The sequence below is a fragment of the Nannospalax galili genome, unplaced genomic scaffold (assembly GCF_000622305.1).
Source record: "Nannospalax galili isolate Female #2095 unplaced genomic scaffold, S.galili_v1.0 scaffold1037, whole genome shotgun sequence".
In the NCBI taxonomy this organism is placed as follows: Eukaryota; Metazoa; Chordata; class Mammalia; order Rodentia; family Spalacidae; genus Nannospalax; species Nannospalax galili.
In genome coordinates this window covers 161955-184702 of record NW_008340043.1, presented here as the reverse complement: position 1 = coordinate 184702, position 22748 = coordinate 161955, and the positions used below count along the sequence as shown (strand labels likewise).

At 45.8% G+C, this 22748-nt stretch overlaps 1 protein-coding gene, 1 long non-coding RNA gene and 3 other non-coding genes across 6 annotated transcripts in view; 1 reads left to right on the top strand and 4 right to left on the bottom strand.

Moving 5' to 3' along the window:
• Positions 1 to 1703: 1703 nt before the first annotated feature.
• Positions 1704 to 4535, bottom strand: LOC103735553. The gene is made up of 5 exons (XR_607333.3): positions 4386 to 4535; positions 3943 to 4053; positions 2572 to 2633; positions 2295 to 2355; positions 1704 to 1937 (listed from the first exon to the last, which is right to left on the bottom strand). It is a non-coding gene; the product is annotated as an uncharacterized LOC103735553 (long non-coding RNA).
• On the bottom strand, positions 2417 to 2505 carry LOC115070661. Its single transcript, XR_003849814.1, has one exon. It is a non-coding gene; the product is annotated as a small nucleolar SNORD12/SNORD106 (small nucleolar RNA).
• LOC115070662 lies at positions 2702 to 2790 on the bottom strand. The gene has a single exon (XR_003849815.1). It is a non-coding gene; the product is annotated as a small nucleolar SNORD12/SNORD106 (small nucleolar RNA).
• Positions 4119 to 4210, bottom strand: LOC115070660. Its single transcript, XR_003849813.1, has one exon. It is a non-coding gene; the product is annotated as a small nucleolar SNORD12/SNORD106 (small nucleolar RNA).
• A 166-nt stretch (positions 4536 to 4701) lies between the features above and the next one.
• The window catches only part of Znfx1 (zinc finger NFX1-type containing 1), a 36830-nt gene continuing 18783 nt past the window's right edge, over positions 4702 to 22748 (top strand). Inside the window, exons 1-3 of one of the 2 annotated variants that reach the window (XM_008834853.3) lie at positions 4702 to 5099; positions 7953 to 8065; positions 15556 to 17364. In XM_008834853.3, coding sequence (XP_008833075.1) covers positions 8005 to 8065; positions 15556 to 17364 — 1870 coding nt within the window. In that variant the 5' untranslated portion in view covers positions 4702 to 5099; positions 7953 to 8004. Of the gene's footprint in view, positions 5100 to 7910; positions 8066 to 15555; positions 17365 to 22748 lie in introns of both variants that reach the window. The other variant, XM_029564382.1, reaches the window with a different exon arrangement.

Sequence of the window (22748 nt, the reverse complement as noted above, 5' to 3'; positions counted from 1 at the left end):
TAAGGGAGCAGGGCATGGAGGCATGCATCCTTAATCTCAGCATATGAGACACAAAAGTAGGCAGACTTGAGTTCAATGCCAGCCTGATCTACATACTGAGTTCTGAGCCAGCCAGGGTTACCAAAATATAGTGTACTGGAGGATGCGTGCACATGCACATACCACTGTATATAAGATTTGAGCACCTTTAGAATTTGGTATCCACAGGGTCCTGAAACCAACCCTCAGAGGAAACTGAAGGATACTGTTTACTCTTTCTTTGAGAAAACGGGCTGGGCTTTAGTAGCACACGCCTGAAATCCCAGCACTCAGGAAGCTGAGGCAGGAGGATTATGAATTGGAGGTTAGCCTGGGCTACATAGCAAGACCCTAGTGTTGCACAACCAAAGCAAGCAAGCAAGACAAATCTTGGGGGTTTAGGGTGGGATGGGGATGGCTGGAGTGCTTGCTTAGCATGCGTGAGACTCTAGGTTTGATCCACAGAATGGGAAAGCACTCCACAGATACCAAAATGCATCTTCAGGCTGCCCGTTTGAGTGCTTTCAAAAAAATTGTATTTTGTTTTATTGAACACCTACTGTGTTCAAGGAAATACCCTAGAATCTAGGAGATGTTTTAGCTTCTTTTCCTGTTTCCGGGATTAAACACATAAACAAAAGCAACTTAAGTTTACAGTTTAATGTAAGTCAAGGCATCATGGTGGAGGTTGGAGCAGCTGGTTGGTCACATTACATGTTCGGCTCTCCTCATTCAGTACAGGGCTCAGCCCATAAACCGTGTCACCCAAACTCCAGTTGAGTCATCCCACTTCAATTAACCCAATTAAGAAAATCTCACATTGGCATGCCCACAGACCAATCCAATCCAGATGATCCCTCAAAAATATTTCCTTTCCAGGAGCCTCCAGGTCCTGCTCACAAGAGGCAGTAAGTGCTCCCAGTGTAGAGACCCCAAGTTGGAGACAGACAAAAGTGCTTAGGTTGTGCCCTAATTGTCCCAGATCTGGAAAATCAGCTCAGGGCATCATCTCAGCTGCAGTGGGAAGTATGCTGGCACAGAGTGCTGAGACCAGTGTGCCAGGCAAGTGCTCAACATGGCCCTGCAATTAGGCCAAGAATGATTTTCTTGTCTAGCACCTGAAAGCTCTGGACTGTGGAGGTGGCAGATGCTGTACACAGTAGATTGTACATACTGTCTATACATGGCAGGATTAGGCAATAGGTGAGGTAAAGTGGCAGGGTTGTTCCCAGAGGAAATGGTTATCTGAGCAAACACTTGGGAGATAAGGGATGTGGTACAGGCCCAACATGCACTAGTTGTTAGGTGGTGGGGGATGGACTTCCAGGCAGGGACAGTAATGAGACTTACAGACTGCACTGGCTACACGGAAGACATGTTAAAGGGACATCCAAATTTGGATGGCAGCTTGATCCAATGGCAATGCGAGGGAATGAGCTGTCCACCCTGAAGGTGGAACCAATTGGGTGCTCCTAGGGTACCAGCTTGGACTGAGCCCAATTCCTGGGGTGGGTGTCAGGATCGTAAAATTCCAAGTTTTAGCCAGCTGTGGTGGTGCACCCCTTTAATCCTAGGGCTTGGGAGGCAGAGGCAGGCAGGTCTACATAGTGAGTTACGTAGGCTAGCCCTTTACCATCGATCTCCCTGATAAACCCAAGCCCAACAAATAAAAATATAAGACACAGAACAAGGAATAAAGTCTTTATTTCTACAGATAGGAAGGGTTTGATAAAATCCCAGCATCCTAGCAGTGCTGGGCTTTGAATTCAGGGATTCTCAAACTTTATCACACACCCCCAGCCTAGATAGAAACCCTTCAAATTCAATATGGGCAACGTATAGTCCTTGGATGAAGCCTTGTGAAACTGGTTCCACAGGAAATGGTTGCTATCCAAGGCCTGTCCATATGCCAGAGGCACCTAAAAGAAAAATGGTCGATTATAATCAGTCATGCCTAGTGTGGAATTCTTGCCGAATCTTGGTGCTATTCTTTAATTCCTTCTATCAGGTAACAGGCCTAGGTGCTGGGAAAATTCCCACACTCAGCAAGCAGACAGCAGAAATTCAGGGCTACATAGTTAAAATCCTAACTCCAAAAAAAGGGGAGGGGGAAACTAGTGACTAATAGGTCGCATGATGAAGCCGAGGCACTGAAAAGGCCCATGTAGCAAAGATTCTGTTAGTATCAAGAGGCCAAATAAGTGCCCTGGTGAAGAACTTAAATTCCCATTTAACAAGGTCTTAACATTCTGATAGCTGGAAAGTTGAAACCTTACCTGTGGCAGGACGACACCAACCAAGTCCAAGGAAGATTAGACTGGCACCCAGGATTCAGGCCTACAGAAGAAAGTAATTAGATCAAACAAAAACAGCAAGGCCAGAACAAGGAATTTCTCAAACCAATGCATCAGACAAAACTGGCTATTAGTTCATTAGATCAACACTGTCGATCTGACGGGGAAAAGTTATGTCATCAGCTGCATTGGCACCATGGGTGCATACTGGAGGGCATTAGAGCCTTCAGTCAGCTTGGGGACCATGGGAATCACTTACCCATTCCTTCCTACTCCTGAATTCCTCCTCTATTCAAAGTCTGGTAGTGGCCAGAAGCAAACCTGAGATAAAACGCAGGATTAACATCAGTTGATGAACAAGAGGATGTAGCAGCCCAGATTCTGCTTAAGCTGGCATGTCAGACAAACTGGCTTAAGAGAAAGTGAGATCAACATGGTCGATCTGATGGGGAAAGAAATTGTCATCACACGTGCCAGCAGGAAGGTCCAAGAGGGCAAACCAGAGCCCCATCCTCACAAACTAATACTAAGGATCAGAACTGTAGAACTCTAAGCTAGGCATGATGGTGCCCACCTTTATTTACAGAAATCGGGAGGCAGGTAAATCAAGAGTTATAGGTCAGCCAGGGACAGTGAGGCCCTGTCCAATCATTGGGCCAGTGCTAGAAAGGTGCGACTATACATCTCACACATATGCCAAAAAACTCAGTGCAAGAAAACACCCTATCAACAATTTAGGATGAATGTATTCATGAACTCAGGTGCCAGAAGAGGGTATTGGATTCCCAGGAGCTGGAGTTACAGACAGCCATGTGTCACCTGGGAACCAAAACCAGATTTTTTCTCCCTGTAGCCCCAGCTGGCCTCATCTCAGAGATCTGCCTGCCTCTGCTGGGTGGCGCACATCTTAAAACCTAGTCAAAACCAGATTCTTTGCAAAAGTAAAGCCATCTCTTCAGCCCAAGGGTCCAAGCATAATACTCCCGCATTCAGTCTTGGCAATTGGGAAGTGACTTGACTGGCTGTTCATAGAATAATGTGGTTTTCAAAGAAACTGTTAGTACATTACCCACCCAAGTAAGAGACACCAAAAAACACATGAAGGAATGGAATAAAAAAATATGGTTAAGCCGGTGTGGTGACGCAAGCCTCTAATCCCAGCATTCGGGAGGCAAACGGATATGAGTTCAAGGCCAGCCTGGTCTAGTGAGTTCCAGGACAGCTGGGACTACAGGGAGACCCTGTCTCAAGATTAAAAAGAGTGCCGCAGCTGCCCTTGCAGAAGATCAGGGCTTAATTCCCAGCACCCACATGATAGCTAACAACAAGGAAGGTGGTTTAACTCCAGTTTTAGGGGACCCCCAACACCCTCTTCTGACTTGTGGGCATTTAACAACACCAATGCACTTACATACATGCAGTATGTAAGTATACAGACACATAAAGTAAAAATAAAATATTTTACAGTATCCTTGGGTAGCTCAGTGTGTTTAACACATAGCTTGCACGAAGGGTTCATCCATTCCTAACCACCATTAAGTTTCTCAGTTTACTCCACAATTTCAGTCAACTAGGAGGCCCTTTTAAAGCACGTGTTTCCTTACAAGTAGGCCTTAAGACAAAAGCTTACCTTAAAAAGTTAGGACGGAGAAGATCTAAGACGTCTTCTGATTTTCCTGGCGGTCCAGAGGTGACCCCCTCGTCCTCTGACATCCATCCTGTACCGCTTAACCATGCCAATCTACAAAACAAAGTCAACAGTCGCCATCTTCCCACGGCCAGAACCCGGGGAAGGACCCTTAGGCCGCTGGTGCATCAGGACTAACTGGCAAGTTTTCTCAGTGATCAACATGGTCGATCTGATGGGGAAAAAAAGTCAAGTCATCATTTACACCAGCCAAAGGCTCTCCAGGCCCACCCAGAAAGCATTTTTCCCACCAAGTTATTTTTTCCTTAAGGCTAATCTGGAGCCTGCGCTGGTGACGCTACGGGGACAGACTAGGACCAGCGGCACAGCGAACCCTTTAGTCTGGGAAGGAACAAACAGGAAACTACCGTAGCACCTCAACTCACCATCTGTAAACCACGGTTTCCACGGCAGAACGACTTAGCACTCGAAGATGGAAGCTCAGTAAGGCGGGTCAGGAGCGAAAGAATGAGCGCAGCAGCAGACCTCGCTTATATATGCCAAGGCCACTGGTGCGCCTGCGTACTGGACCCAAGGCGCCTCTTCCGGTTGCGTTCGCGGGGCCTCCTGGGAAATGTAGTCCTGGAGCCGCACGGCCCGTAGCGCTCTAATGGTTGTCGAGCCCACGTCTAGCCCCGCCCCGTCCTCACTGGGCCTCCAGGGCTGCTCTGCCTGCCCGCCATGTCGCGCTTTGCATGCACGAGCCACCCGCCGTGTTTCCCGGGCTCCGGGGCGGGCCGAGGCTTGCGGCCGCCCGCGTCGCTATCAGCCCGCCCTCCACCGCGCCCTCCCCTCAGCCGCTCCCGGGGGAGCCGCTGGCCCAGCCGCCGCGGGGGCTGAGGCGACACCGCCCTTCCGCCCGCCCCAAGGGCGGGGGCGCAGGCGAGCTCGGCCCGGCCTCTCTCTGGAGCCCGCGGCACCGCCTCCTAAGTCCTGCGCGGCCTCCTCCTCCTCCGGGCCGCCCACCCGGCTCCTCGCCCCGCCCAGGGTTGCGGGGACGGAAAACCGAAAGTGCGCGGCGCCGGGCGGGGCCGTGACCTGCCAGGGCCGGAGCGGAGCGCTAGCCGGGCCGGTGACGGCCGGAGGACGCGCCCGAGCGGGTGAGTGGCCTCCGCCCCGTCCCGCACCTGCTCCTGCCGGGCGTCCGCCGGTGCCCCTGCTGTGCCTAGGCCCAGGTGTCAGGTCACCCCTAGTCTCTGCCCATTCCCTTCAGCGCCCCATCACCCCCAGAGTCCCTGTCTGCTCCCCTCGGCACCTCCATCACCCTGAGTCCCTGTCCCCTGCTGTCAGTGTCCCCCATCACCCCGGAGTCCCTGTCCCTTTCTCACAACACCCCCGTCACCTCCAGCACTCCCTCAGCACCCTGATGTCCACCAGAGTCTCTGTCCCTTCCCCTTCAGTGTCCCCCATCAACCCCAAACTGTATGTCCACTTTTCTTACCACCCCCTGAACCCATCTACCCTCACTACCACTTGGTTATCCCCAGAGCCCCTGGCCCTCCCTTCAGTGCCCCATCACCCCTAGGGCCCCCTTAGCACCCTGCTCACCCTCAGAGTCCCTGTCTGCTCTCCTCAGCCCCTCCATCACCCCTAGTTCCTGTTCTCTGTTGTCAGTGTCCCCCATCACCCCAGCCCTGATCACCCCCATAGTCCCTATCTCTCCTCAGTCCCCCCATCACCCCGGAGTTCCTGTTCCTTTCCCACAACACCTCCAGCACTCCCCTCAGTGCCCTGATCAACACCAGAGTCTCTGTCCCTTCCCCTTCAGTGTCCCCCATCAACCCCAGAGTCTCTGTCCAATTTTCTTACCAGCCCCAGAGCTCCTGTCTACTGTCGCTACCACTCGGTCATTCCTAGATCCCCGTCTCCTTCTCTTAGTGCCCCCAACCCCGAGTCCTCCCCTCAATGCGTCATCACCTGTCCCCTCCTGTCAGCTTCCCCATCACTTCCAGAGTTCTTGTCCTCTCTCCTCAGCAACCTCAATCCTCTCCCATCAGCCTCATCATCACCCCCAGAGTCCTGGCATCTCCCCTCAGTTTCCCAGTCACCTCCAGCATGCCCCTCAGTGTCCCTTTTCCTCAGTGCCCGCAGCACCCCTGAATCCTTGTCCCTTCCCATCACCCTATTATCACCTCCAGAGTTCCTGTCTCCTCTCTTCAGCAGCCTCCATCACCCCTGGAAGTCACTGTCTCCTTCCCTCAGTATTTATTAGCTCCTGAGCCCCCAGCAGTCCTGCTCATCCTCCTTCCTTCTCCTCAGCTGACCTGCCACCATTAACCCCAATACTCCCTTCAGTGTCCCTACCATCTTGCACATAGTCACCTCTCAGTGCCTTCTTGAGCACCCCATCAGCTCATCAGTGGCTCTCCACCACATCCCCATAACCTGTATCATGCCTGTGCCGTCATTCTGTCTCTAGCCTCACCATCTCTATCAATCATCCGATCCATTTCTGTCCCCACTTCCTGCCACCCCTCCACACCTTTCACACCTTTCACCTTTCAACCCATCTGCAAAGCACACTAGACTCCCCATTTCTACTCCAATTCTCCTGCCCTTCTGCAAGCACCTTAGCTGAGCTCTGCCCCAACTCTCCAAGCCCCCAACCTCTCCAGCTTTCTCATGACCCTGTAATGTTTCCCTAAGGAAAGAGTGGTGCCATGACTTCTCTAAGGCTGTGGACTTACCCTGCAAACTAGCTGTCACCTCTTGCCCCATCTGCTTTCATCCCACCCTGATAATTACTGTTCTCTCCTCTCATTTTTGTCCCTACAACAGTAACTGTCACTGATTTGTTTTCTTCTCGCCCTCTCTGAACAAAGCACTCCCTTTGCTGATGTGCTCCTCCCTCTTTCCTTGCCTTTTCTAGCACTTCTTTTTTGCTTTTCTTCCTTTTTTTATGCTCCCAAATTTCTGACATTCTATTTTAGCATTTTTCAAAATGAGGAAGGAGTTTTTCTTCTCAAAAAAATTAAAAGCAAAACTAAAACTATTTCAAACCTGCACTATGAGAGCAAGGTTTGGTAAGATGAGGGAAGAGACTCCGCAAAAATATTCCCAGAGGAAGAAAAGGACTTCTTTTTCTGATGCTGATAAAAGCCACCTCTCATATAATGCCAAATCTATTCACAGTTTCCAACTATGAATATTTTAAAACTCAGTGAGGACAGTCTAAAAAATTCCTTTGCTGAGAACTGAGTCACCTGCTCCCAGCCCACATGATATGCATGAGTTATATTGAGAAGTTCCCTGAAAGGGGCTTCCTCTTTAACCAGTGTCAGAAATTATCAAGATCAAGTAAAGGAAAGACTTGCTGACTGCTAGCTGATGCTGAGGAACTAGCACTAATAGCTCACTAATTTTTAAACCATTGGTGACTGGAACCTATAGAGTATTGTGTTTTACAGATGCCAGGTAGAGTGGTGAGTACACGGGTTATTTGTTTGTTTTTGAAACAGGGTTTCATATAGCCCATGCTGGTCTCAAGCTCAGTGAAGGCTGGTCTTGACTTCCTGATCTTTCTCCCCAGTGCCGAGATGATAGCCATACCCCACTGTTAGAGCTACTACATGGTTTTGGATTAACAAAAAGGCACTCCTTTTGCCCTGGAAATAATTTTATAAGAAAGGAAAATGAAACCTAAGCAACGGATTAAGTAGCTTGGCTAAAGGCCAACCAAACAGTCTTCTGGAGTTGATAGCCCTTCCCTCTGCCATTAAGCAAGTACAGCAGTCACTGGAAGGGGGAATATGATCCCTTGGAATCACCTAAATTATGGATTTAAAGTTGGGCATTCGTAAGGTTGAGCACTTGTATTGAGATTAAAATGTACGTTTAACTCTTAGTTAATATATCATTAGCATGTGAAGGCAGAAAAGCTGGCTGAATGGTGTTTGGGTCTTCGCTGCTAGATGCTGTGTTTGAAGGGCACTGATAACTCTCAGCCTGTGCAGTTACAGATAACTGAAAGTTACGTGACTGTAGAAGACTTCTAGGGACTCAGACATGGAGGATAGAAGACCTCATCTGGAAACCAGGCCCAGGAATCCCCCTCCCAACCACAGAGGTAAGCAAGGTTTCTTACCTAGTAAAAAAGAAATTTTAGGTAATACGAGAATGAAATTCGATTCCCTATGAATGAACAGACCCACCTGATATGAACTTCATCTTTCCAGTAAAGAATGACTCCTTGCCAGGTGTGGTAGCGCACACCTTTAATCCCAGCACTCAGGAGGCAGAGGCAGGTGGATCTCTTTGAGTTCAAGGCCAGCCTGGTCTACATAGTGAGTTCCAGGATAGCTGGGGCTACAGGGAGACCTTGTCTCAAAAAGACCAAAAAAATAAAGAAAGAAAGAATGACTCCTTGGCCAGGTATGGTAGCACATGCCTTTAATCCCAGCACTTGAGGCAGAGGCAGGCAGATTTCTGTGAGTTCAAGGCCAGCTTGGTCTACATAGTGAGTTCCAGGTCAGCTGGGGCTAAGAGAGACCCTTTCTCAAAAACGCCAAAAAAAAAAAGAGAATGATTCATAGCCTACTCACCCTCAGAGAGCTGATGAATGGGTACCACGGTTCCAGGCCTGTAATTCCAGCCTTCAGCAGATGGAGGCAGGAGGGTTGAATTTGAAGCCAGCCTGAACTACATAGTGAGGTCAAAGCCACCCTGAACTATGTAGTGAAACTTTCTTTCAAAAACCAGGTGGTAGAGCACTTGCCTGTTTAGTTTGGTCCCTGGCATTTCAGGGGGTAAAAAACAAAACAGTGATGGGATGTCAGTAACAGAAATAACTTGGTTTGGAGCAGTGCTATCCAGTAGAAACACAATATAAGCAAAACTTTTTTTTTTTTTTTTTTTGGTTTTTTTGGAGGAGGGGCTCCTTGTAGCCCCAGCTGTCTTGGAATTCACTATGTAGACCAGGCTGGCCTTGAACTCACAGAGATCTGCCTGCCTCTGCCTCTCGAATGCTGGGGTTAAAGGCGTGTGCCACCACGCCTGGCAAAACCCATAATTTTAAATTTTTACTAGTCTCATTAAAAAAATAAAAGAAATGAAATTTATCTTCTATTTAATTTTTATATCATTATGTATGTGAGTGTGTGTGCATGAGGTGAGGACATCCCATGGAAGTTGGTTTTCTCCTTTCACCTATGGGTTCTGAGGATCAAACTCAGGGTATCAGGCTTGGTAGCAAGTGCCTTTACCCACTGAGCCATATCATTGACCCCTGAAATTAATTTTTTTAATTGAATGCCAATTAAAATACTTAATAAAATGTAATGGTCTAATATGTTAATCATATCCAAAATACTCTCATTTTATTATAATTGAATATACTTCATTGTCATACTTCATTACCTTTAATAATATTTTTATTTCCCCTCAAATACTTAAGTATTGGCCACATTTTACATGCTTGATAGCCATGTATGGCTGTTAACTCTGTACTGAACAGTGTAGGCCCAGGTCCTGGTCATGGAGAGCCCCATTCTGAAGGAATCACTCTGCTTACTCATAGCTTTCCAGCTTACCAGAGTCATCAGCAGGTTCCTGCTTATCTCACTTAGGTTCTAACCGTGCAGCAAAGAGAAAGAACTGGGATTTTCTTTGGGGGCTGTGTGAATGTTGAAAAATATGAGAAATTGGGGCTGGAGAGATGGCTCAGTGGTTAAGAACTCTGGCCATTCTTGCAGAAGACTCGGATTCAAATCCCAGTACCCATATGGCAGCTAACAACTTTGGGTAACTCTAGTTCCAGGGGATCCGATAGTCTCTTCTATCCTCCGAGGACATTGCACAATGGGTGCACTTATCTACATGTAGGCAACACACGCATACACATAAAAATAATAAAGTATATTAAAAAAAGAAAAATAGAGCTGGGCATGGTGGTGCACACCTGTAATCCCAGCACTTGGGAGGCAGAGGCAGGCAGATCTCTGTGAGGTCAAGGCCAGCCTGGTCTACATAGTGAGTTCCAGGACAGCTGGGTCTATAGGGAGACCCTGCTTCAAAAAGACAAAAAAAAAAAAGAAAAAAAAAGAAAAATATGGGAAATTATCCAATTTTTGGTTTTCTTTTTTTGCATTTTTAAAAAAAATTTTTTTGGTCTTTTTGAGACAGGGTCTCCTTGTAGCCCCAGCTGTCCTGGAACTCACTTTGTAGACCAGGCTGGCCTTGAACTCACAGAGATCCGCCTGACTCTGCCTCCCAAGTGCTGGGATTAAAGGCATGTGCCACCATGCCCAGCTGCATTTTTTGAAATTTTATTTATTATTTTTATTTTATGTGTATGAGTGTTATGCCTGCATGTAGGTAAGTGCACCCGTGTCATGCAATGCCCGCAGAGGACAGAAGAGGCTGTCAGATCCCGTGGAACTGGAGTTACGGACAGTTGTTAGCTACCATGTAGGTGCTGGGATTCAAACCCTAGTCTTCTGTAAGAACAGTTAGTGTTCTTAACTGCTAAGCCATCTCTCCAGCCCCCAATTTTTGGTTCTTTCAAAGATGAAGAATCTTAGCTGGGCATGGTGGCACATGCCTTTATTCCCAGCACTCAGGCAGAGGTAGGCAGATCTCTGTGAGATTGAAACCAGCCTGTTGTACATGGTTCCAGGCCAGCTAGGGCTATAGGGAGACTGCCTTAAAAACAACAGCAGGGTTAAGAGCATTGGCTGCTCAGCGGTTAAGAGCATTGGCTGCTCTTGCAGAGGACCCAGGTTTGATTCCTAGCACCCACTTGGCAGCTAACAATTGTCTGTAACTCCAGTTCCAAGAGATCTGATGCCCTCTTCTGACTTCCATGGGCATTGCATGACAGGCGTGCACTTACATACATGCAGGCAATACACACATAAACTTAAAATAATAAATAAATAATGAAAATCAGAGCTGGAGAGATGGCTCAGTGGTTAAGAACACTGTTCTTGCAGAAGACCTGGTTTTGAATCCCAGCACCCACATGGCAGCTAAGAACTGTCCATAACTACAGTTCCAGGGCATCTGACAGCCTCTTCTGTCCTCCTTGGGCATTGCACAACACAGGTATATTTTATATACATGCAGGCAATACACGCATACCCGTGCATAAAAATAATTTTAAAAAATTAAAACATGAGCTGGGCATGGTGGTGTACGCCTATAGTCCCAGCACTTGGGAGGCAGAGGCAGGCGGATCTCTCTGAGTTCAAGGCCAGCCTGGTCTACATAGTGAGTTCCAGGACAGCTGGAGCTACAGGGAAACTCTGCTTCAAAAAGACAAAAAAAAAAAAAATTTAAAACATATATTAAAACAAAAAGGCCAGGTGTGGTGGCGCACGCCTTTGATCCCAGCACTTGGGAAGCAGAGGCAGGTAGATCTCTGTGAGTTCAAGGCCAGCCTGGTCTACATAGTTCCAGGACAGCTGGGGCTACCGGGAGACCAGAAAAAAAAAAAAAAAAAAAAAAAGGTAGAGACTGATAAAGGAAGATAATTGAAGTCGACCATACACACACACATACCACATGTGCATGTACACACAGTCCAAAAAAGAAAAGAAGGAAAAAATTGCTTAATTCTCATTCTTACAGAAATCCGTCTAAATAAAACATAACATTTCTGTTGGGGATTTAGCTCAATTGGTAGAGTGCTTGCCTAACATGCATAAAGCCCTGGGGTTTATCCCCAGCACCTAAAACAAACAAAAAAGTGGGTGTGATGGCTGGTGCCTATAATCCCAGCATTCAGGAGGTAGTGGCGGGAAGATTGGAAGTTCAGGGTCATCTTTAACTACACCGCCATTTGAAAGCCACCCAGGGCAACATGAGACCCTGTCTCACAAAAAGAAAAAAGAACATTTTCTCTAGTTGGAAACACCTGTAACCCCAGCATTTGGGAGGCTAAGGAAGGAGAATCACAAGTTCAAGACCAACCTAGGCTACATAGCAAGACCTTGTCACAAAATATGCACATTTAGAGGCCAGCCTGGGTTACAGAGTGAGACCCTGTCTTGGAAAAAAAAAGTTCTCTAAATGCATTTAGCATCTAGTGTTGTGAGATGGTCTGATCATCTTAAATATTAAGTACATTTGTAGCTTTCATAATCTTTTATTGTCAGATCATTGTATACAGTTTTGTTTGTTTTGAAATCTCTGCATCACCTTGCTAAGTTGAGTCAGCTTTGGAGTTGGTTTCAGAGGAAGGGAAAGTCAAAAGAACTGGACTTTTGAGACTGTTGGACAAGGTCACCTATGAAATACATGGCTGACCAAGGAAGACTGAGGAAACCTTCACATGATGGTGAAGGCCATCCCCTCCCGGCTTCCTGTGTGATTGAGAAGTTCAGGATGCAGGATCCTGTGCTACTGAAACTTGAGTTTCGTTTTTCAGTTTCCTGAATCCAAGTTTGAGTTTCATTTTTCCATTTTCTGTAACAAAACTTGATATCCATGTTTTATTTTCCTCCACAATCTATTAATTAGCTAAAAATAAAAATAAAAATCTTGGTAAAGGAAGCCCCACCTTCCCCTTTCCCATTCAGGCTGTATTTCCTGATGCTGGGCAAAGGTCAGGTAGTGTTTTCCTTCTTGGTTTTATCCCACTTGATGTCTCTCACAGCCTATGGTAATTGTGCAGCGGAAGTAGCAGCCACAGAAATCAACAAGAAAATCCCAGTAAAATACTGTTATTATTGCTACTAGTGATGACTAGGAGTTACTAGAGCTTTCCATGTATCAGGTACTATTCTAAGCATTTTATATGTGTTAAAACAATTTACTTTCCACTGTTTATGTCTGCATGAGAAATCAAGATATACATTTACAGTATTTACCTGGCATTTTATGAACATGTATGTACAGCAGCCCAGACACTAAGACATGGAGAAATTACACTGTAAGGAAGTGGCCAAGCCAAGTTTCTCTCTGAAACTCATGTTCTGACTGTATAGCTTTTGTTTACAACAAGGATTCAAATCTTTTATTTATTTTTTGGTCTTTTTGAGACAGTGTCTCCCTATAGTGCCAACTGGCCTGGAACTCACTATGTAGACCAGGCTTGCCTTGAACTCACAGAGGATCTACCTGCCTCTGCCGGCTGCCGGAACCCCCTGTTGGCCTGGAACTCATTATGTAGACCAGGCTGGCCTTGAACTCAAGTGATCCACCTGCCTCTGCCTCCAGAGTGCTGGGATTAAAGGTGTGTGCCACCATGCCCAGCTCAAATCTTTTTTAAAATATTTTATTGTTTTTTGTTTTGTTTTGTTTTTGTCTTTTTTGAGACAGGGTCTCCTTGTAGCCCCAGCTGTCCTGGAACTCACTATGTAGACCAGGCTGGCCACGAACTCACAAAGATCTGCCTGCCTCTGCCTCCCAAGTGCTGGGATTAAAGGCGTGCGCCACCACACCCAGCTATTTATTGTTTTTATTTTATGTGTATGCCTGCATCTGCGTAAATACACCAGTGTGGAGCAATGCCCGTGGAGGTCAGAAGTGGGCATCAAATCTCATGGAACTACAATTATGGACAGTTGTTAACTGCCATGTGGGTGCTGGGAATTGAATCTGGGTCCTCTGCAAGAGCAGCCAGTGTTCTTAACCAGTGAGCCATCTCTCCAGCCCCATGGATTCAAATCTTTTACATACACATACCTCTACTAGTAAAACTTTTGCTTATGAAAAAGCCTTGCTGCATCTTCAGAAACCTGATGGCCCCAGGTCCTGAGCCCTCCCCTTCTTTTTCAGCCAGCCCTTTCCCCTTCATCACCTTTGCGCTGACCGTTTTAAAAGTAGCCAACCTGATTGTGATGTCAGACCCTAGCCGAGGAGAAAAAGACAAAATTTTCTTGCGTTAGGGATAAAAATCTGTCAAACTTCTGACTTGGGTATGGTTGCTTGATCCAAATGATGCAATGCATAAATGATGCAACATACTGTTTTGCAAAAGTAAAAGCTGCCTTGTTGAGTTATTTTTGCTTTTTCAGTATCTATGGGGGTCGTTGGACCTCAGAGTTTTATTTCTTAACAGTAGAATCAATGAGCTAATTTATTATTTTTTTATTTATTTTCGAGACAGGGTGTTCCTGTAGCCCCAGCTGGCCTGAAACTCATTATGTAGACCAGGCTGACCTTGAACTCACAGAGATCTGCCTGCCTCTGCGTCCTGAGTGCTAGGATTAAAGGCATGGGCCACCATGCCCAGCTAATCTTTTTTGACTCTCTGAAACTTAAGCCCCAGCTTCTGCAGAGTTAAACAAGATGCTGCATGAATTGATTAATGTGTACAAGGCACTCAACATCTGTGACATTTTTTTTTTGAGACATTTTGAGACAGGGTCCCCACCCCCACGCCCCGTAGCCCCAGTTGGCCTGGAACTTCCTATGTAGACCAAGCTGGCCTCTATCTCACAGAGATCTGCCTGCCTCTGCCTTCCAAGTACTAGGATTAAAGGTATGCCCCACCACGCCCAGATAAGAGACAACATTTTTTTAAACTCATTTTTAATACAATTGACACTAAGATGCACAAGCATTTCTAATCTCTATATATCTGATTATTACTAGTCACAGTCAGTTACTTTCTGAGCTCCTTGGCATCTGAGCATGGATATAAAGTCATCAGGTAGATTTCAATGGTAATGTTTTTCACATCTAATTATTAAGGAGCAAATTTTTATGCTTTGAAGAATTATTTTTTTTCTTTATTTTTTTATTTATTTATACACCTACCTCCCAGGTAGCACCCTCCCGTAGCCTCCCTCCCCCAACCAGAGCCCTTATACTCTGTTATCCCAGCTACTGTCTGCTGTGTTGTCGGCACCCCAAGCCATTCCCCACTACTTTCCCTTCTGGTGAATGTAGTCAGCCTATCTAGAGGTCTTTGTTTTAGGAGGGTCAGCTGTTCCTCATCTAGCGGTAATCAGTTGAAGAGACAATATTTTTAATAATCTCTTTTTCTTGTAGTGTTGAGGATAGAACTCAGGGTCTCATGCATGCTAGGCAAGTGTTCTACCACTGCCAATACCCAAAGGTCTTCCTCACCCCTACCCCTTACAAGGTCTTACCATGTAGCTCAGGCTGGGTTCTAATCACTGTATAGTCCAGGCTGACCTTGAATTCATGATTTTTCTATCTCAGTCTCTTGAGTGCTAGGATAACAGTTGTGAGCCTGCACATCTGACTCCTCAGCTCTTATCTTTAAAAAATTTATTTATATTGTTTAAAATTATATGTATGTGTCTGTGTGTATGTGCACATGAGTGCAGGTTCCCATTGAGGTCAGGAGAAGGTGTCCGATCCCCTGGAGCTGGAGTTACAGGCAGTTGTGAGCTGCCTGGCATGGGTTCTGGGAGACAAACTCTAGTCTTCTGTAAGAGCGGTATGCTCTCTTAATCCCTGATCCACCTCTTTAGCCTCCACAGATCTATCTTTAATTCATTATGCAACCTGGTAAGAAACTTTTAAAATCTCTAAGTAAGATTTGTGCTGCTTAGTTGTTTAGAGAATGAAGGCATGCTCATTGTTGCCTTATTGAACTTCCTCACCCTTAATTCTGTGCTTACCCAGTACTCCCATTGTGTTTAGGGCCTGTAGATGGAGAAGTACCACCAAGAGCTATAAATCAAACCAGTAACCCACCAGCCAGTGTACTCCAAGGTGGAGCCAACCATGCTGGAAGGCATCCCAGGGCCAACAACCACTCTGTTCCTTTCCGGCAAAGAGAAGAGAGATTCAGGGCCATGGGCAGGAACCCACATCAGGGAAGAAGGAACCAGGAAGGGCATACCAGTGATGAAACCAGAGACCAAAGGCATGGTCAGGAGAATGACACCAGGAGGAGAAATGACAACCAGGAGGGGAGGAACCGCAGGCCTCCATGGTCCAGTGACAACTTCCAGCAGTGGCGGACTCCACACCAGAAGCCTGTAGAACAGCCACAACAGGCGAAGAAACTGGGCTATAAGTTCCTGGAGAGTCTTCTGCAGAAAGACCCCTCAGAGGTGGCCATCACACTTGCCACAAGCTCGGGGCTGAAGGAGCTCCTTTCTCATTCTTCCATGAAACCCAGCTTCCTTGAACTCATCTGCCAAGTTCTTCGGAAGGCTTGCAGCTCCAAAATAGACCGCCAGAGCATTCTCCATGTGCTGGGCATATTGAACAACTCCAAGTTCCTCAAAGTCTGCCTACCTGCATATGTGGTGGGAATGATTACTGAACCCATCCCTGACATTCGAAACCAGTACCCAGAACACATAAGTAATATCATCTCCCTTCTCCAGGACCTTGTAAGTGTCTTCCCTGCCAGTTCTGTGCAGGAAACATCCATGCTCATCTCTCTCCTGCCAGCTTCTCTTAATGCTTTGAGAGCTTCCGGGGTTGACATAGACGAGGAGACAGAGAAGAACCTGGAAAAGGTGCAGACCATCATCGAACATCTGCAGGAAAAGAGGCGAGAGGGCACTTTGAGAGTGGATACCTACACTCTAGTGCAGCCTGAGGCAGAAGGCCAGGTTGAGAGCTACAGGACCATGCCCATATACCCCACCTACAATGAGGTGCACCTGGATGAGAGGCCCTTCCTTCGCCCTAACATCATTTCTGGGAAGTACGATAGTACCGCCATCTATCTAGACACCCACTTCCGACTCCTGCGAGAAGATTTTGTCCGACCCCTACGGGAAGGCATTTTGGAACTTCTTCAAAGTTTTGAGGACCAGTGTCTGAGGAAGAGAAAGTTTGATGACATCCGAATCTACTTTGACACCAGGATCATCACCCCCATGTGTTCATCATCAGGCATTGTGTACAAAGTACAGTTTGACACAAAACCACTCAAGTTTGTTCGGTGGCAGAATTCCAAGAGATTGCTATATGGGTCACTAGTGTGCATGTCCAAGGACAACTTTGAGACGTTTCTTTTTGCCACTGTTTCGAACCGGGAGCAAGAGGATCTCTGCCGAGGAGTTGTCCAGTTGTGCTTCAATGAGCAGAGCCAGCAGCTGCTTGCAGACGTCCAGCCCTCTGACTCCTTCCTCATGGTGGAGACCACAGCATACTTCGAGGCCTACAGGCACGTCCTGGAAGGGCTGCAGGAGGTTCAGGAGGAAGATGTCCCCTTCCAGAGGAATATCGTGGAGTGTGACTCCCATGTGAGGGAGCCAAGGTACTTGCTCATGGGTGGCAGATACGATTTCACCCCCTTAATAGAGAATCCCTCAGCCACTGGGGAAACTCTGAGGCTTGCCGAGGTCTTGCGGCATCCTAGAGTTAATGTCTTGGACCTGAGCCAGTGGCCCTCCAAAGAAGCCCTGAAGCTGGATGACTCCCAGATGGAAGCTTTGCAGTTTGCTCTCACAAGGGAACTGGCTATTATTCAAGGACCTCCCGGAACAGGTAAGACAGTTTTTCAGAGCATATGACCACTGCCTTATGAGCTAGGCAACGGAGACTTTGCTCTGGCTTCTAGAATGCCTCATTTAGAGATACCTGAAATGACATAAGTATTACGTTAATGATGTGATTGCTTATAGTGATTTCCCAGTAGGCACCATAGCCAAGCACAGTAATGGACAGAAATCATAAGATCAGAGAAGACTGTTAGGGGCAAAGCCAGAGACACATCTTTGCTCTTCCAAAAGACATGTTCAGTTTTATGTTGTTTCAAATTGTGTTGTATCAAATATGTAATCATAGTGCTCTTTCATATGCTTTATACATATGAACTCACTGCACCTCACAACAGCCCTTCTGGGTAAAATGAAAATCATTTTATGGACAGAAAAACTAAGGCAAAGAAAGGTTAAACTATCCTTTACTAAGAGGTATGAGGTCTGTGTTGATACTCACACATCTGGTAAGGGACAGACCTGGGATTTGAACTCAGGCAGCCCAGATGGAGAGTCATGGCTGATAACACTGCTTGTACTCCCTGATACACTGCTTGATTCTCAGGGACATACGCCTCCTCCCCACGTGCCTCTCCACAACTGTAGTTGGCACTGTGACATGCCTTCCAGATATCCTTGCTGTCTGTATTTGCATGTTCACATGTACACTACATATATACTTTTAAATTTTTATTTAATGACAAAAATAAGATGATGCATGTGTTCATTGATCAATATGTAACACATTTTGAGCATCTTTCTGTTAACAGTTACACAAATACTGCTAAATTTACCTCCCAAAAGAACATGCAAAACTAAACAGGGAGAGATCTTTAAAGCACTAATAAAATAATGGCAATTCATGATTAAAAAAAAATAATAATAATAAAATTTTCATAGTGTGCATGGGAACCCAAGCACTTGGGAGGTGGAGGCAAGAGGATCACGATGGAAGGCCATTTTCATATTTGTAGCAGCTTTGAGACCAGCTGGGGCCACATCCCTGCCTCAGCAAACAAACAAAACAAAATTCATGTGATAGAACAGAAAGTTGTTTTGAATGAGAAATGTTCCTATCGTGGAAAAGCATGCATAATTTAAAGTGATGCTTTGAGGGCTGCACCTGTCATGCTCCAAGGAGTGCATGGGTCTTCCACTCCCTCCGTCCTTCCCAGTGTTGTCACATGGCTTTAGTCTTTTTAGTTTTTGTTGATCTGAGATATTAAAATCTTTGACTCGGCCAGGTGTGGTGGCACATGCCTGTAGTCCCAGCACTTGGGAGGCAGAGGCAGGCGGATCTCTGTGAGTTCAAGGCCAGCCTGGTCTACATAGTGAGTTCCAGGACAGCTGGGGCTACAGGGAGACCCTGTTTCAAAAAATAAATAAATAAATAAAATAAAATCTTTGAGTCATTAATTTTAGTATTATGTTTTAAGAAATAACAGTTCATGCCGGGTGTGGTGGCGCACGCCTTTAGTCCTGAGTGCTGACTTAGGAGGCAGAGGCAGGTGGATCTCTGTGAGTTCAAGGCCAGCCTGGTCTACAATAGTGAGTTCCAGGTCAACTGGGGCTACAGGGGATCCTGTCTCAAAAATAAATAAATAAATAAATAAATAATAACTAACAGTTCCCATTTTTAAAGCCTCTGTCTCCCCCTCCTACCATTGCAGTCCCTTTCCTTAAGCAAATAGCGTTGTGATATTTTCCTGTGTCTGTCCTTCCAGGGATAGACAGAGTCTTCAGACTCCTGCATACTTAGCTTGTTCCCCCGCTTTGTTCAGCCTTCTGGGCTCTAACACTGTTCTGCAGCTGCTTTCGTCCTGTTGCCATGGAGATGCTTTCACATTTGTGTATGAGCCTTGTTTCATGGTGATTCCTTAACAGTTCAGCACATACTTCCTTTGTAGGGCAGATCACAAGCTGTTTAACCAGTTCCTTTGTTCCTGGGTCATTTCATACACACCATAGATCCCAGAGAAGTCTGTAGCTGCATCAAGAATAATGTCCACTGATAATCTTAATAGATAAAGTATTGCCAGACTGTCTTCTGTCAGTGTATATCACAATGACTCATTTATAGTTCTTAAATTATTGAGGAGCTGGAGAGGTGGCTCAGTGGTTAAGAGCACTTACTGTTCTTGCAGAGGACTCAAGTTCAGTTCCCAGTACCTGTCTGGTGCCTTACAACCACCTGTAACTCCAGCTGCAAGGGGGATCTGACGCCTCCAGCCTCCACCCGGCACCTGCATTTCCCCCCCTCCCACCAGACACACAGAAACACATAATTTAAAATAAAATAAAATAAATCTTCAAAAAAACAAAAGAAAAAGAATTAAAAGCAGAAGGAATGATTTACACCTGTAATCCCAGCATTTGGGATGCTGAGGCAAGAGGAATGAACACCTAGAGTTTGAGGTGAACCTAGGCTACATGGGTGTCAGCCCAGCCTGGGCTACAGGGTGAGACCATCTCAAAAAGCAAAGCGTCAAACATCCTTTCTGCATTTATTAGCTGTTTATATTTGTGCTTCTGTGGATTGTCTTTTCATGTCTTTCCCTGTGTTTATGTTGGATTCTTTCTTTTTAATGATTTATACTTACAGGAGCTGTTTATTTATAAAAATATACATGCTACAATTTCTTTTCCTGTTATCACTTGAATTAGAACACTCCAGTTCCAAGTTCAGTAATCATTTCAGCCTAGGAGCGCACAAACACATGCATACACTCACATGTATGTGCACACTCACGTACATATGCACACATGCTCACATACATGTACCCACATGTAAAGGGCCTGTCTGTAAGTGTGGGAGGAGGAGCAAAGGGAGCATTTGGGATGGAAATTCCCAAGAGCGCCTCCTGTAAGGAAGGGAAGGAAGCAAGGAAGGGAGGTGTGAACACTAAACTATTGAGACTCTCCTTCCTGGTGAGGTTCCCTGATCAGTCTCCAGCCAGGCCTCCAAAGTTCACAATTGGGACTCAGCCTTTCCTGCTTACTGCCTCAGCCAAACCACTACCTAGTTCTGGTCATGTTTATCTCTGAAATTTCTTCCTGTCTACTTATCTAATCTCCTCTACTGGAGATGGACCTTGGCCTTCACTCACCTATAGGATTGGGCAGGGGTCTGCCCACCCTCGACACATCCCCCTCTTTCCTGCTCTTCCCCAGGGAGGGCTCTCCGGCCTCACTCTAGCCAGAATCAGACATGTTTTCCAGTTCCATGTGTTTCTCCTTTGCCACATTTAGTATTTTATAATTGTTGTGTGATTGTCATCTTTCTCTTCTGCAAACTTGGAAGGTCCAAGAAGGGGAAGAGTTGTTATGTTGTTACGTCTCTTGCACCTACACAATGCCTGACAGCTGGCTAGGTGCTCTGTAAATACTACTTGAAGAAAACGAGGAAGAACGCATACTCACTGTACTGTATTGAAATCACTGACTTCCCTGTGTCGTTCCCTCAGCCAACTGAGAGGTTTTGACTTAGTCTGACACATATAAAAATTTGAACTTAGCCAGTTACTAATGACTCCCTAACTCAAACTCTGATGTTAAAATCTGTGAGATTTTACTCTCATCACAAAGGCAGGTGTCCCATGGAATATAAAAAGTATTTCTGAAGAATTTCCCACATAAGATTAGGAACGATGTGGATGTCAACCAGTAGAAAGGCACATACCTAAACCCTGGGCTCAGGGGCAGCGGCAGGAAAATAAAGAATTCAAGACCAGCCTCACTGCATTTCAAGGCTAGCATGGGTTATATGAGATGCTGTCTCAAAACAACAACAAGTCCCATGGAATATAAAAAGTATTTCTGAAGAATTTCCCACATAAGATTAGGAACGATGTGGATGTCAACCAGTAGAAAGGCACATACCTAAACCCTGGGCTCAGGGGCAGCGGCAGGAAAATAAAGAATTCAAGACCAGCCTCACTGCATTTCAAGGCTAGCATGGGTTATATGAGATGCTGTCTCAAAACAACAACAAGATTTTTTTTTTTGTCTTTTTGAGACAGGGTCTCTCTGTAGCCCCAGCTGGCCTGGAACTCACTAAGTAGACCAGGTTGGCCTTGAACTCCCAGAGATCCACCAGCCTCTGCCTCCCAAGTGCTGGGATTAAAGGCATGCGCCACCACACCCAGCTTTTTTTTTTTTTGTCTTTTTGAGACAGGGTCTCCCTGTAGGATCAGGCTGGCCTTGAACTCACAGAGATCTGCCTGCCTCTGCCTCCAGCTCCCAAGTGTTGGGATTAAAGGCGTGCAGCACCACACCTGGCCAACAAGAAGAATTTTTCAAAATTATTTTAAGCCAGGCACTATAGTATATACTTGTAGTCCAGCCACTTGGGGGACTGGGGCAGGAGGAAAACTTGGGAATTTGAGGTAAGCCTGGACAGCATAGACTCAATAAGTAAATAAGTAAAAATTAGTTGTTCTAGGTAGTTACTTTTTTTTACAAAGTCTAAATTTTGAGACAAATCATGATGTTCAGTATGGAGGCAAAGTCTCAATCCAGCTCAGACAGGAAGATGTCAGCCTTTGTCTTTACAGTTCCCCTCCCTTAAGTCAGTGATATGTGCAACAGAGAGTTACCTGAGGAAAAACAAGGACACAGTCTACAGGAGGCAGAGACCCAAGTCTTCAGCCTGCTGTAAGAGAGAAAGTGAGGCTCCTGTGTGGCGGGGGCACCACATGTTTTGTTCACACTGTTTAACTGAACTGTGAGCATTTGTACCTTTTGTCTTCATCATTAAAGTTCAAAATGAAATAAATTTTTATCAGAAGTTTCCATTTGGGCTGGGGATGCACCTAGTGGTAGAGTGCATGCATAGCGGACATGAAGCCCTGGGGTCAGTTACCAGCAGCACATAACTCGGACTCTGGTGCACATCTGTAATCCTAGCCTTTGAAAGAAGTAGGAAGGTCAGGAGTATGAGGTTATCTTCAGCTACATAGCAAGTTGGAGGCCAGTCTGGGATGTATGAAACCCTATCTCAAAAAAAAAAGTTTTCATCTAGCTTTTATGCAATATAAAAGTCTTTTTTGTTTTCCAATGAGTTCTTGTGGAAGAAATAATATTTGTTTTATAAAATAGTCTCACTATGTAACCCAGGCTGGCCTTGAATTCACAGCAATCCTTCTGCCTCTACCTCCCAAATGCTGGGATTACAGGTGCATACTACTACATCTAACTGATAAGAATATTTTTAAATGGACATGGACTGTTCCATAAATTATTTTAAAAACCTGTTTGTTGTCTGTATGTAAGCATACATCAGATAAATATGTTTGGTAATATTTGATACACAGTTTCTTCACCTTTTAAGTTAATAAATAAAATTTTTATTGTTGTTTGAGACAGGGTCTCTCTGTAGCCCCAGCTGTCCTG